Source organism: Loxodonta africana, chromosome 7 (genome assembly GCF_030014295.1).
Source record: "Loxodonta africana isolate mLoxAfr1 chromosome 7, mLoxAfr1.hap2, whole genome shotgun sequence".
NCBI lineage: Eukaryota > Metazoa > Chordata > Mammalia > Proboscidea > Elephantidae > Loxodonta > Loxodonta africana.
In genome coordinates, this window is record NC_087348.1 from 709562 (window position 1) to 725117 (window position 15556).

The 15556-nt window shown below is 41.8% G+C and overlaps 1 protein-coding gene across 5 annotated transcripts in view; it reads right to left on the minus strand.

Annotated features, from left to right (window-relative positions):
* The window catches only part of DEAF1 (DEAF1 transcription factor), a 69067-nt gene that overhangs the window by 46802 nt on the left and 6709 nt on the right, over positions 1-15556 (minus strand). For all 5 annotated transcript variants that reach the window (XM_064287511.1, XM_064287509.1, XM_064287512.1 and 2 more), the window contains exons 5-6: positions 14794-14933; positions 13875-13940 (exon numbers count right to left, since the gene is read on the minus strand). In XM_064287511.1, coding sequence (XP_064143581.1) covers positions 13875-13940; positions 14794-14933 — 206 coding nt within the window. The remainder of the gene's footprint in view (positions 1-13874; positions 13941-14793; positions 14934-15556) is intronic.

A 15556-nucleotide genomic window follows, 5' to 3' on the forward strand; every position in this document is an offset into this window, starting at 1 on the left:
CTATCTGGCGTTATCTTAAACAGTTAGAAATAGAACTACCATACAACCCAGAAATCCCACTCCTCGGAATATACCCTAGAGAAACAAGAGCCTTCACACAAACAGATATATGCACACCCACGTTTATTGCAGCTCTGTTTACAATAGCAAAAAGCTGGAAGCAACCAAGGTGTCCATCTACAGATGAATGGGTAAATAAATTGTGGTATATTCACACAATGGAATACTACGCATCGATAAAGAACAGTGACGAATCTGTCAAACATTTCATAACACGGAGGAACCTGGAAGGCATTATGCTGAGCGAACTCAGTCAGAGGCAAAAGGACAAATATTGCATAAGACCACTATTATAAAATCTTGAGAAATAGTATAAACTGAGAAGAACACATACTTTTGTGGTTACGAGGGGGGGAGGGAGGGAGGGAGGGAGGGAGAGGGTTTTTTTTACTGATTAATTAGCTGAAAAGAACTGCTTTAGGTGAAGGGAAGGACAACACTCAATACATGGAAGGTCAGCTCAGCTGGACTGGACTGGACAAAAAGAAAAGAAGCTTCCGGGATAAACTGAATACTTCAAAGTTCAGCGGAGCAAGGGCGGGGGTTTGGGAACCATGGTTTAAGGGGACTTCTAAGTCAATTGGCAAAATAATTCTATTATGAAAACATTCTGCATCCCACTTTGAAATGTGGCGTCTGGGGTCTTAAATGCTAACAAGCGGCCATCTAAGATGCATCAACTGGTCTCAACCCACCTGGATCAAAGGAGAATGAAGAACACCAAGGTCACACGACAACTAAGAGCCCAAGAGACAGAAAGGGCCACAAGAACCAGAGACCTACATTATCCTGAGACCAGAAGAACTAGCTGGTGCCCGGCCACAATCGATGACTGCCCTGACAGGGAGTGCAACAGCGAACCCCTGAGGGAGCAGGAGATAAGTGGGATGCAGACCCCAAATTCTCATAAAAAGACCATACTTAATGGTCTGGATGTACCTAGAGGAATCCCGGTGGTCATGGTCCCCAAACCTTCTGTTGGCACAGGATGAGAACCATCCCTGAAGACAATTCATCAGACATGAAAGGGACTGGACAGTGGGTGGGAGAGAGATGCTGATGAAGAGTGAGCTAATAATATCAGGTGGACACTTGAGACTGTGTTGGCATCTCCTGTCTAGAGGGGGGAGGGGAGGATAGAGAGAGTTGGAGGCTGCCAAAGTTTTCACGAAAGGAGAGACTGGAAGGGCTGACTCATTAGGGGGAGAGCAAGTGGGAGTAAGGAGTAAGATATATATTAACTTATATGTGACAGACTGACTTGATTTGAAAACGTTCGCTTGAAGCTCAATAAAAGTTAATTAAAAAAAAAAGTCCACAGCAAACGTTATACAGTACCTAGTGGTGAAGTGTTAAAGCTTTTCACTTAAAATCAGAAGGTATTCTTATCTTGTTCCTGTCACCCATTTCTCTCAACTCTAAAGTTCCCCAACCCCAGGGGTGCCATATGGCATGGCTGCCTCTGAAGGCCAGGTCTGGGAGGGCAGGAGTCAGGTGGATCTTGTTCAGGACCTGGCCCGTAACCGCCAACAAATATTCCCTAAAGGAATGACATTTAACTCTATGAGGTTTGTATTTATTTTGTTTTATCAAGTATAAAGTGAATTAAAGCTTTCCAAAGTATTATTCACTTGACATCACACACTACGTATCAATAATCCTTTCTCCTCTTGTTAGAGAAATTCACTTTATCATGTATTCAATTCTTACAGGCCGCTGACCTGTTTTTTGAGCCACTACCATGAATTTTGGCTATCACAAACAAAGCTGCTCCATTCATGCACAGGTTTTTGTGCGAACATAAGTTTTCATTTTGCTAGCATAAATACCCAAGTGTGCAATCGTTGGGTCGTAGGATAAACGTATGTTTAATTTTCTAAGAAGCTGCCTGGCTATTTCCAGAGCAGCCATGCCATTTTGCTTCTCACCAGCAACGAACGAGTGTTCCAGTTGCATCCTCACCAGCACTTGGAATTAGCAGTTTATTTGAGTCATCTAAAAGGTGTGTCAGCCTATCTCACTGCACCTGTAGTCTACATTTCCCTAATGACTAATGGAAACCCTGGTGGCGTAGTGGTTAAGTGTTACAGCTGCTAACCAAAGGGTTGGCAGTTCAAATCTGCCACGCTCTCCTTGGAAACTCTATGGGGCAGTTCTACTCTGGCCTATAGGGTCGCTATGAGTCAGAATCGACTCGACGGCATTGGGTTGATTTTTTGGAATGACTAATGATGTTGAGCATCTTTTTCATGGTCTTACTTGCCATCCACATATCATCTTTGGTAAAGTGTCTGTTCAGGGCTTTTGCCCATTTTGTAACTGGGTTATTTCATTTCTTACTTTTGAGTTGAGAGAGTTCTTTATACATCCTGGTTACGAGTCTTTTTTTAGATCTGCGATTTGCAAACATTTTCTCCCAGTCACCAAATTGCCTTTTCATTTTCTTTTTTTTAATTTTTATGGTGCTTTAAGTGAAAGTTCACAAATCAAGTCAGTCTCCCATACAAAAATTTATATACACCTTGCTATATACCCCTAGTCGCTCTCGCCCTAATGAGACAGCACACTCCTTCTGTCCACCATGTTTCCGTGTCCATTCAGCCAGCTTCTGTCTCCCTCAACCTTCGTATCTCCCTTCCAGACAAGAGCTGCCCACACAGTCTCATGTGTCTACTTGATCCAAGAGGCTCACTCATCACCAGTATCATTTTCTATCCCATAGTCCAGTCCAATCCCTGTCTGAAGAGTTGGCTTTGGGAATGGTTCCATCTTGGGCTAACAGAAGGCCTGGGGACCACGGCCTCCAGGGTCCTTCTAGTCTCAGTCAGGCCATTAAGTCTGGTCTTTTTATGAGAATTTGAGGTCTGCATCCCGATTTTCTCTTGCTCCTTCAGGGATTCTCCGTTGTGTTCCCTGTCATGGCAGTCATACACTGTAGCCAGGTACCATTGAGTTCTTCAGGTCTCAGGCTGATGTAGTCTCTGGTTTATGTGGCCCTTGTTTGGTTTTGGTTCTGTCTCTTGGGCTCATAATTACCTTGTGTCTTTGGTGTTCTTCATTCCCCTTTGCTCCAGGTGGGTTGAGACCAATTGAAGCATCTTAGATGGCAGCTTGCTAGCTTTTAAGACCCCAGATCAATCTACAAAATGGGATGCAGACTGTTTTCTTAACAGATTTTATCATGCCAATTGACTTAGATGTCCCCTGAAACCATGGTCCCCAAATCCCTGCCTCTGCTACGCTGGCCTGCGAAGCGTTTGGTTTATTCAGGAAACTTCTTGCTTTTGATTTAGTCCAGTTGTGCTAACCTCTCCTGTATTGAGTGTTGTCTTTCCCTTCACCTAAAATAGTTCTTATCTACTATCTAATTAGTGAAAACCCCTCTCCCTCCCTCCCTCCCCATTCTCGTAACCATCAAGGAATATTTTCTTCTCTGTTTAAACTATTTTTCGAGTTTTTATAATAGTGGTCTCATAAAATATTTGTCCTTTTGCAACTGACTAATTTCACTTAACATAATGCCTTCCAGATTCCTCCATGTTATGAAATGTTTCACAGATTCATCGTTATTCTTTGTTGATATGCAGCATTCCACTGTGTGACTATACCATAAATTATTTATCCACTCATCTGTTGATGGGCACCTTGGTTGCTTCCATCTTTTTGCTATTGTAAACAGTGCTGCAATGAACATCGGTGTGCATATACCTGTTCGTGTAAAGGCTCTTATTTCTCTAGGATATATTCCAAGGAGTGGGATTGCTGGATCGTATGGCAGTTCTATTTCTAGCTTTTTAAGGAAGCGCCAAATCAATTTCCAAAGCGGTTGTACCATTTTACATTCCCACCAGCAGTATATAAGTGTTCTAGTCTCTCCACAACCTCTCCAACATTTATTATTTTGTGTTTTTTGGATTAATGCCAACCTTGTTGGAGTGAGATGAAATCTCACTGTAGTTCTGATTTACATTTCTCTAATGGCTAATGATAGTGAGCATTTTCTCATGTATCTGTTAGCTGCCTGAATGTCTTCTTTAGTGAAGTGCCTGTTCATATCCTTTGCCCATTTTTAATTGGGTTATTTGTCTTTTTGTTGTCGAGTTTTTGCAGTAACGTAGATTTTAGAGCTCGGCTGCTGATCAGAAATGTTATAGCTAAAAATTTTTCCCCAATCTGTAAGTAATCTTTTTACTCTTTTGGTGAAGTCTTTGGATGAGCATAGGTGTTTGACTTTTAGGAGCTCCCAGTTACCTAATTTCTCTTCTGGTGTTTGTACATTTCTAGTAATGCTTTGTATACTGTTTATACCATTTATTAGGGCTCCTAGTGTTGTCCCTATTTTTCCTTCCATGATCTTTATCGTTTTACATTTTACATTTAGGTCTTCGATCCATTTTAAATTGGATTTTGTGCAGGGTGTGAGGAATGGGTCTTGTTTCATTTTTTTTTTGCAGATGTATATCCAGTTATGCCAGCACCATTTGTCAAAGAGACTGTCTTTTCTCCATTTAACTGACTTTGGTCCTTTGTCAAATGTCACCTGCTCATATGTGCATGGATTTATGTCTGGATTCACAATTCTGTTCCATTGGTCTATGTATCTGTTGTACCAGTAACAGGCTGTTTTGACTACTGTAGAGATATGATACATTCAAAAATCAGGTAGTGTGAGGCCTCCCACTTTGTTCTTTTTCAGTAATGCTATACTTATTCGGGGCCTCTTTCCCTTCCATATGAAGTTGGTTACTTGTTTCTCCATCTCATTAAAAAATGTCACTGGTATTTGGATTGGGATTCCATTGTATCCATAGATCACTTTGGGCAGAACAGACGTTTTTACTATGTTGAATCTTCCTATCCATGAGCAAGTATCTTTTTCCACTTATGTAGGTCTCTTTTGGTTTCTTGCAGTAGTGTCTTACAGTTTTCTTTGTATAGGCCTTTTACATCTCTGGTTAGATTTATTCCTAAGTATTTTATCTTCTTAGGGGCTATTGTAAATGGTATTGATTTGGTGATTTCCTCTTTATTGCTCTCTTTGTTGGTGTAGAGGAATCCAACTGATTTAGGTATGTTTATCTTGTATCCTGATACTCTGCTAAACTCTTCTATTAGTTTCAATAGTTTCCTTGAGAATTCTTTAGGTTTTTCTGTGCATAAGATCATGTCATCTGCAAACAGAGATACTTTTACTTTTTCCTTGATGCCCTTTATTTCTCTATCTAACCTAATAGCTCTGGCTAGGACCTCCAGCACAATGTTAAGTAAGAGTGGTGATAAAGAGCATCCTTGTCTGGTTCCTGTTCTTAGTGGGAATGGTTTCAGTCTCTCTCTGTTTAGGATGATGTTGGCTGTTGGCTTTGTATAAATGCCCTTTATAATGTTTAGGAATTTTCCTTCCATTCCTATTTTGCTGAGAGTTTTTATCATGAATGGATGTTGGACTTCGTCAAATGCCTTTTCTGCAGCAATTGATAAGACCATGTGGTTTCTTGTCTTTTGTCTTATTTGTGTGGTGGATTACATTGATTGTTTTTCTAATGTTGAACCATCCCTGCATACCTGGTATGAATCCCACTTGGTTGTGATGAATTATTTTTTTGACATGTTGTTGAATTCTATTGGCTACAATTTTATTGACTTCATGAGGGATATTGGTCTGTAATTTTCTTTTTTTTGTGGAGTCTTTACCTGGTTTTGGTATCAGGGTTATGCTGGGTTCACAGAATGAGTTTGGTAGTATTCCATCCTTTTCTACGCTCTGAAATACCTTTAGTAGTAGTGGTGTTAACTCTTCTCTGAAAATTTGGTAGAATTCTCCAGTGAAGCCGTCAGGGCCAGGGCTTTTCTTTCTTGGGAGTTTTTTAATTACTTTTTCAATCCCTTCTTTTGTTATGGGTTTACTTCGTTGTTCTGCCTCTGTTTGTGTTAGTTTAGGTAGGTAATGTGTTTCTAGAAATTTGTCCATCTCCTCTAGGTTTTCAAATTTGTTAAGAGTACAACTTTTTATACTACTCTGTTATGATTCTTTTAATTTCAGTTGGGTCTGCTGTGATATCACCCATCTCGTTTCTTATTCATGTTATTTGCTTTGTCTCCTGTTTTTCTTTCGTCAGTCTGGCCAGTGGTTTATGGGTTTTGTTAATTTTTTCAAAGAACCAGCTTTTGGTCTTGTTGTCTCTTTCAATTGTTTTTCTGTCCTCTATTTCATTTAATTCTGCTCTAATTTTTATTATTTGCTGCCTTCTGGTGCCTGTAAGGTTTCTTGTGTTGCTCTCTATTTGTTCAAGTTGTAGGGATAATTCTTTGATTTTGGCCCTTTCTTCTTTTTCTGTGTGTGCATTTATTGATATAAATTGACCTCTGAGCACTGCTTTTGCTGTGTCCCAAAGTTTCTGAGAGGGAGTGTTTTCATTCTCGTTGGATTCTATGAATTTTTTCATTCCGTCCTTAATTTGTTCTATAATCCAATTGTTTTTGAGCAAAGTGTTGTTCGGTTTCCATGGGTTTGATTTCTTTTCCCTGATTTTTCTGTTATTGACTTCTGGTTTTATGGCCTTATGGTCAGAGAAGGTGCTTTGTAGTATTTCGATGATCTGGATTCTGCTAAGGCTTGCTTTAGGGCCTAATACGTGGTCTATTGTAGAGAATGTTCCATGTGTGTTGGAAAAGAAAGTACACTTGGATGCTGTTGAGTGGGCTGTTCTGCATATGTCTATGAGGTCAAGTTGGTTAACTGTGGCATTTAGCTCTTCCGTGTCTTTATTGAGCTTCTTTCTGGATGTTCTGTCTTTCACTGAAAGTTGTGTACTTTTCAATGCTGTTAGAGTTCGTTTTATGTATCTTGAAGCCCTGTTGTTGGGTGCATAAATATTTAATATGGTAATATCCTCCTGGTATACTGTCCCTTTAATCATTATACAGTGTACTTCCTTATCCTTTGTGGTAGATTTAAGTTTGAAATCTGTTTTGTCAGAAATTAGTGTAGCCACTCCTGCTCTTTTCTGATTGTTGTTGACTTGATATATTTTTTTCCATCCTTTGATTTTTAGTATGTATCTTTAAGTCTAAGGTCTGTCTCTTGTAGGCAGCATATAGACGGATCGTGTTTTTTAATCCATTCTGCAATTCTCTCTCTATTGGTGCATTTAGTCCATTTACACTCAGCATGATTATAGATACGCGTTTAGTGCTGTCATTTTGATGCCTTTTTTTGTTTGTTGTTGAAAGTTTCATTTTTCCACTTATTTTTTTGTGCTGAGTATTTCTTCTTTGTAAATCTTACGTTCCTCTTTTTCATTGCAGTTGATTTTGTTTTTCCTGAGTCTTTATGTTTTTCTTGTTTTTTATTTTGATGTGTAGGATTGTTAGTCTTCTTTTACCCCTATTTTTCTAATTTTAAACCTAACTTGTATCTCCCAGTATCACCTTGATTTCTACTCCATATGGAAGATCTGTGCCTACTTTATTTAGTCCTTCTTTATTGATTAAATGTTGTTATCTTTTATATAATGACATCACTGATTCCCTGTTTCGAGCACTTGTTTGTTTTATCTTGATTTGTTTTTGTAATTTGCCTATCTGGGTTGATGTTCTGTCCTGCGTTCTAGTGTTGGGTTAGTATCTGATATTACTGACTTTCTAACCAGAGAATTCCCTTTAGTATTTCTTGTAGTTTTGGTTTGGTCTTTGCAAATTCCCTAAGCTTCCGTTTATCTGGAAATATCTTAATTTCGCCTCCATATTTGAGAGACAGTTTTGCTGGATATATGATTCTTGGCTGGCAATTTTCTCCTCCAATGCTTTATATATGTCATCCCATTGCCTTCTTGCCTGCATGGTTTCTGCCGAGTAGTCTGAACTTATTCTTATTGATTCTCTTTTGTAGGTGACTTTTTGCTTAACCCTGGCCGCACTTAAAATTTTCTCTTTATCTTTGGTTTTGGCAAGTTTGATTATAATGTCTTGGTGACTTTCTTTTGGGATCTACCTTGTATGGGCTTCGATGAGGGTCTTGGATAGATATCCTTTCACCTTTCACGATGTCTGCGAAGTTTTCTGCCAAGAAATCTTCAACAATTCTCTCTGTATTTTCTGTTACCCCTCCCTGTTCTGGTATTCAAATCATTTGCAAGTTATTCTTCTTAGTTCTTTTCATCTTCTTAACAAAGTTTTTTATAAAGCAGACATTTTTAATTTTGGCTATCAGCATTTTTACTGGGATGTCTGGGTGCAGATCTCTTTGCATTTATCCTAATGGAAATTCATGCAGCTTCTTAGATGTGTAATGTTTTTCACCAAATTTGGGAAGTTTTCAGCCATTATTTCTTGGAATACTTTTTCTTTCTTTCTCCCTTTCATCCCCTCAGGTACTCTCATTATGTGTACATTGGTCGGCTTAATGATGCCCACATTTCTCTGAGGCCCTGTTCGTTGTTTGTTCCTTTGTTGTCAATTCCTTAACTTGCATAAACTCTATCAACCTACCTTCTAATTCGCTGATTCTTTCTTCTGCCAGTTCAACTGTATTGTTGAGCTTCTCCAGTGAGTTTTTCGTTTAAGTTACAGTATTTTTTAACTCCAGAATTCCCATTTGGTTATTTTTTTTATCATTTCTATCTCTTGATTTTCTCTCTTGGATGACACATTGTCATCAAGCCTTCCTTTATCTTTTTGAGTGCAGTTTCCTTCTGTTCTTTGACCATATTTATAATGGCTGCTTTAGAAGTCTTTGTTAAATCCAACATCTGGGCCTTCAAATAGGCAGTTGCTGTTGCCTGCTTTTCTCCCTCTTCTTGTTTTTGTTGCTGTTTGCTTGTTTATTTGTTTAGTAACTTAGCTGGACTACTTTAGTGAAGGCACTGGGTGGAGTCAGTAGCTTCTGGTCTCTCAGCCTGTCTCTCCCAACGTGGTATATACACCCTACAAGTGAGCTGGAGTGAGGGTGAGTGGGGCTCCAATATTCTAGGCTTGTCACACCTGGGGTACAGCCTCCATCTTGTGAATAGGAGCTGAGTGGATGAAGGGAGCTCCCAGTCTTTCAGCCACAGTTGCCAGGAATTTAGCCTCCACAATTCAGAGCTGACGGAGATGAGAAATGCTGGTGGTTTCCCCATTCCGTAAGACACCGTGTCTCTAGACTAGAATCTGAGGGGAGAGGGTGTCCCATTTTCCTACTCAGGAACCCCAGAGTAGATCATCCTTTATGCTGAGCTTGGGGGGAAGGTGGAGGGGCAGGTTGCAGTTCAAATATCACAGACTCTCACCGTTCTTGCTGAGATTCAATAGGTAATCTTAAGCAAATGTTACCTTTTTGCTGCATGACTTCAAGACAATTTACAGAGACTTTATTGTATTTTTTATGTTTTTCACAAATTATGGTTATTTCTCTGGGAAGTGGGTCCACGGAGCTTCTCACACTGCCATCCTGGAAGTGGAAGCCAAAAATTTTAATTTTGATGAAGTCCATTGTTAGGGGTTGTGACTTTGGTTTAATGTCAAGGGTTGGTTGGCTGTACTTAGGTGAGTCTACCGCTAAACTCTCTATTCTGTAACAGATCTACGGGTCTCTCCTCCCACAACTACCTCGCTGTCTTCATTACTGTAGCTATATGTTGTTGTTGTTAGGTGCCGTCAAGTCAGTTCCCACTCATAGAAACCCCATGTACAACAGAACAAAACACTGCCTGGTCCTGCACCATCCTCACTATCGTTGCTATGTTGGAGGCCATTGTTGCAGACACTGTGTCATCCATCTCACTGAGGGCCTTCCTTTTTTTTTTTTGCTGACCGTCTACCTTACCAAGCATGATGTCCTTCACCAAGGGCTGGTCCCTCCTGACAACATGTCTGATGTAAGCGAGACAAAGTCTCACTATCCTTCCTTCTAAGGAGCATTCTGGTTGTACTTCTTCCCAGACAGGATTTGTTCATTAACTTCTGGCACTCCATGGTATATTCGGTATTCTTCGTCCACACCACAATTCAAAGGTATCACTTCTTCTTCGGTCTTCCTTATTCATTGTCCAACTTGCATATGCATATGAGGCAACTGAAAACACCATAGCTTGGGTCAGGTGCACCTTAGTCCTCAAAGCAACATCTTTGCTTTTTAATACTTTGAAGAGGTCCTTTGCAGCAGATTTGCCCAATGCAATGTGTCATTTGATTTCTTGACTGCTGCTTCCATGGGCATTGACTGTGGATCCAAGTAAAATGAAATCCTTGACAACTTCAATCTTTTCTCCATTTATCATGATGTTGCTCATTGGTCCAGTTGTGGGGATTTCTGTTTTATGTTAAGGTATAATCCATACTGAAGGCTGTAGTCTTTCATATTCAGTAGTAAATGCTTCAAGTCCTCTTCACTTTCAGCAAGCAAGGTTGTGCCATCTGCATATCACAGGATGTTAATGAGTCTTCCTCCAATCCTGATGCCCCATTCTTCTTCATACAGTTCGGCTTCTTGAATTATCTGCTCAGCACACAGACTGAATAAGTATGGTGAAATGATGCAAACGTGATGCACATCTTTTCTGATTTTAAAACATGCCGTATCTCCTCGTTCTGTTCCAACGACTGACTCTTGGTCTAAGTCAGGTTCCTTATGAGCACAATTAAATGTTCTGGAATTCTCATTCTTCACAATGTTATCCATAATTTGTTATGATCAAATGTCAAATGCTTTTGCATAGTCAATAAAACACAAGTAAACATCTTTCTGTTATTCTCTGCTTTCAGCCAAGATCTATCTGACATCAGCAATGATATCCCTGGTTCCACGTCCTCTTCTGAATCCAGCTTGAATTTCTGGCAGTTCCCTGTCGGTGTACTGCACCAACTGTTTTTGAATTATCTTCAGCATAATTTTACTTGCTTGAGATATTAATGATATTGTTTGATAATTTCCACACTCTGTTGGATCACCTTCCTTTGGAATGGGCATGAATATTGATCTCTTCCAGTTGGCTGACCAGGTAGCTTTGTTCCAAATTTCTTGACATAGACACGTGAGCACTTCCAGAGTTGCATCCGTTTGTCGAAACATTTCAATTGGTACGCCATCAATTCCTGGAGCCTTGTTTTTTGCCAACACCTTTAGTGAAAACTGCGTTTCTTCCCTCAGTGCCATCGGTTCCTGATCATATGCTACCTCCTGAAATGACTGAATGTTGACCAATTCTTTTTGGTACAGTGTATTCCTTCCATCTTCTTCTGATTCTTCCTTTGCCATTCAATATTTTGCTCATAGAATCCTTCAATACTGCAACTGGAGGCTTGTATTTTTTCTTCAGTTCTTTCAGCTTTAGAAATGCCTGGAGTGTTCTTCCCTTTTGGTTTTCTAACTCCAGGTCTTTGCGCATGTCATTAGAATACTCTACTTTGTCTTCTCAAGTTGCCCTTTGAAATCTCCATTTCTTTCTTTTGCTTTAGCTATTCTACATTCAAGAGAAAGTTTCTGAGTCTCTCCTGACTTCCAGTTTGGTCTTTTCTTCCTTTTCTGTCTTTTTAAGGGCCTTTGTTTTTTTTCATGTATGCTATCTTTGATGTCATCCCACAACTTGTCTGGTCTTTGGTCTCTAGTGTTCAGCGCATTAAATCTATTCTTCAGATGGTCTCTAAATTCAGGTGGGATATACTCAAAGTTATACTTTGGCTTTCATGGACTTGTTTTAATTTTCTTCAGCTTTTTCCACTTGAACTTGCATATGAACAATGGATGGCCTGTTCCCCAGTAGGACCATGGCCTTGCTCTGACTGATGATATTGAGCTTCTCCATCACCTCTTTCCACAGATGTAGTCAATTTGATTCCTGTGTGTTCCACTGGGTAAGGTCCACGTGTACAGTCGCCGTTTATATCGTTGAAAAAAAGAGGTATCTGCAGTGGATAAGTTGTTGGTCTTGCAAAACTCTATCATGTGATCTCCGGTGTTGTTTCTATCACCAAGGCCATATTTTCCAACTGCAGCATCAAGATGCATTGAAAATTACTGGCGACTGGAATGGGAAACCTGGAAACAAAATAACTATGTAGCTAGTCTTAAAATCGCACAGGGCATTTCCTCTTACTGTTTTAAAACGCTTTGGCTATCCTATTTCCTTTGCCTTTCCACATGTATTTCAGAAGGAGCTTGTCTGTATCTACAAAGAATTCTGCTAGGATTCAGATAGGAGTTACATTAAACCTATAGACCAGTTTGGGAAGAAGTGACATCTTTACCAGGTTGAGTCTTACAATCCATAAGCACAGTGTGTCTCTCTATTTATTTAGGTCTTCTCTGGTTGCTTTCATCAGCATTTTCTAGTTTTCAGCATACATATCTTGTACATGTTTTGTTATAGTAACACCTAGGTACTTCATTGTTTTGACACAATTATAAATGGTACATCCATGCAGTCTAAACTTCCTAAGGAAACAAATCCCCTCTTACTAGTTCTTTCTCCTACAATATTTCTGAGTCTCACCTATGAGACATTTCAGGAGAGCTTTAAGATCACTCTGTTTTTACAAAAATATCCTATTGGTTTTTCCACATTAAATCTATACATGAACTAGACAATTTTGGAAGATTTAGTTTTTCCATCCAAGAACACATGATGTCTTCCCAATTAAATTTTCTTTTGTATCTTCTGATAACTAACCAGACTAGTAACTATGCTAAAATAAGACCTCATTAAGCATCTATTAAATTAGTTTTAAAATGAAAATATCCAACAGTAAGAGACAAGACTGGTATGTTCGTTCACACATTAAAATTAGCACACACTTTCGGAAGTTACACGGCAATATGTATCAAAATCAGTGAAAATGTTCATTCCTTTTGCAACAGTTAGGGACTCAGGATAAGAAAACATTTCAAAAGACACAAAAAGCTCTATATATGAATAAATTCCGTACAGTGTTTTTATGGGATAATGTCAAAAAATGCAAAGTATAATAAAAACCCAAAACCCACAGAGTAGTGTAGAGTGCAGAGGAGTAGAGTCGAACAGAACGGAACAGAACACGTCCTATCGGAACCAAACTTAGGGCTGTCGAGTTGACTCTGACTCACAGTGACCCTGCAGGACAGAGCAGAGCTGCCCCACAGGGTCTCCAAGGCTGTAACTTTACGGAAGCAGGCTGCCACATCTTTCTCCCATGGAGCTGCTGGTGGGTTTGAACTGCTGACCTTTCAGTTAGCAGCTGAGCACTTCAACCATTGTGCCACCAGGGCTCCTATGGTGTGTTATAGCCACAATAAAAAGCTTGTGTATTTAGTTTTTGGGTTAAGATGGTGACACTACAGGAGTTTTTATGATTTAAAATGTTTCTTTAGTGTTCTTTCAGCAACAATTTAAGGGCTCATCACATGCACCCTCCGAGGCACTGGCTCTCGTCTTATTGTCTGAATAACAGAAACCTGGACAAGAAAGGCTGGGACTCTAAGGACCCGGTGAGCAGGGGCATGCTGCCAGCACAGGAACAACACAGCCCTGGAGAGGAGTGAGGACAGGAGGGGAGGACAGGAGGAGGGGGGACAGGAGATAGGGGGATGGGGGAGACAGAAGGAGGGGGGACAGGAGGAGGGGGATGGGGGAGCGGGGACAGGAGATGGGGGGACGGGGAGACAGGAGGAGGGGGGACAGGAGGAAGGGGGACAGGAAGAGGGGGGACAGGAGGAGGGGGACGGGGGAGCAGGGACAGGAGGAGCGGGGACAGGAGGAGCGGGGACAGGAGAAGCAAGGAGGCAGAGGCTGAGAAGCGGGGCAGGGGCTCCCTCAGCAGGCTCTAACCCCGTGGAGCGCTGAGGTTGCCTTCTGACAACTTACTAAGGTCATGTCGTCACAGCAGGCAGCACAGGTACAGGAGGCAGCGTGAGGATTCAGGATCCCGTCCTGAAATGGAAAACCACGGTCCGTCAGGAAATCATCCTTCAGTGTGGACCGCTTGATACCAGAAATTTCAATGAGTTTCCACCTATCTATCATTCACGTAGATAAAAGATTCTGAGAAACAAAGTACACTAATTTCCAGAACGTTCTCTTCCTCACATCTGTCTTTTCTCTGATGCCGTTATTGATGGCATAGCCTAACACTTTCCTTCTAGGATGCCAAAAGATCCTGAATTAAACAGGAAACAGGAACAATAAGGACTCTTTTTTATGAGTAAACAGAAAGTTACAGTTTCTCCTGCAGGAACTATTATCTTGACACTACTGAGATGCGCCACTCGCCCCATTCCTCTTTTTCATTCTGTATTTAAGCTCCCCTTCCCCCTGTGTCCTTTGTAGGGAGAGGCTCTAGGCGCTTATGCTCACCCCCACCCCCCAGTCTTTTCCCCCTGTGTCCTTTGTAGGGAGAGGCTCTAGGCGCTTATGCTCACCCCCACCCCCCAGTCTTTTCCCCCTGTGTCCTTTGTAGGGAGAGGCTCTAGGCGCTTATGCTCACCCCCACCCCCCAGTCTTTTCCCCCTGTGTCCTTTGTAGGGAGAGGCTCTAGGCGCTTATGCTCACCCCCACCCCCCAGTCCTCAGAACAGTCCTGTGACAGATACCATCCTCACCTGCCCACCAGAAGGACCAGGACATGAGAGTCAGGACAGTAAGGGACTTGCCCCAGGTCCCACAGCCAGCACGTGGGGATGCAGACCCAGCCGATCTGGCTCTAGTCTGCTCCTCACTGCGGGGCTGGTGGCCTCAGAAGGCCCCGGAGGCCTGTCCTTCCACCTACCCACGTGCTGAGACACTACCTGAATGAGGCACTGCAGTGGTCTTCCTGCGTAGCGGATGCTTCTTTTCCAGTCTTTACTGCTAGCTCTTCCCGCCATGGCTTCGAACTCTGTCGGGCTGTACCAGTTCTCTCCCTGCTTGATGCAACGCCCCCGGCCCCCTGAAATGGCATGTGTGACAATCAGAATGAAATCTCCTGTCGTTTCATAAACTGAAGGCCAGTACGCTTGCTAACGCCAGGGTGGTCTTCTCGTGAACCCTCCTCGCCTCTCTACCTCCTTGCTGGCCCCTCCTCGCCTACTCTCTGTCAGGGGTCTGGTGACCTCCCCACTCCCATGGCTGAACCCCGACAGGCCATCCGCAACCAACTCCCCACCTTGGATCCATGTGTGAGGACTGTGCTCCCCCTGCCATTGGGCATCTTCGCCTCCTGTACCTCAGACTCAAGCTGGAACCATAACATTTGCTCTGCTTCCAGAACACCCTGCCCGCCAGCGGCCAACCTGACCAGTCCTCCCTGCCCCTCTGCTGCTTCTCTCAGCCCACAGGTCACCTCACGTCCTTAACTTTGCTCCTAAACAGTCCTCAAACCCGTGCCTGCCCCATCTCTCCCCACATCCTCAGCTCTAGGACAGAGGTACAGTGAGCTACTTCCATCTCTTGTCTTTTTAACTACTCTCACATACCATTACTGTCCTACTTTGCCCCACACTCATCGAGGGGATTACAGAAAGGGACAGACCATTGAGTGAAAAGGAGTGGAGGCTCTATGCTGGCTGTGAA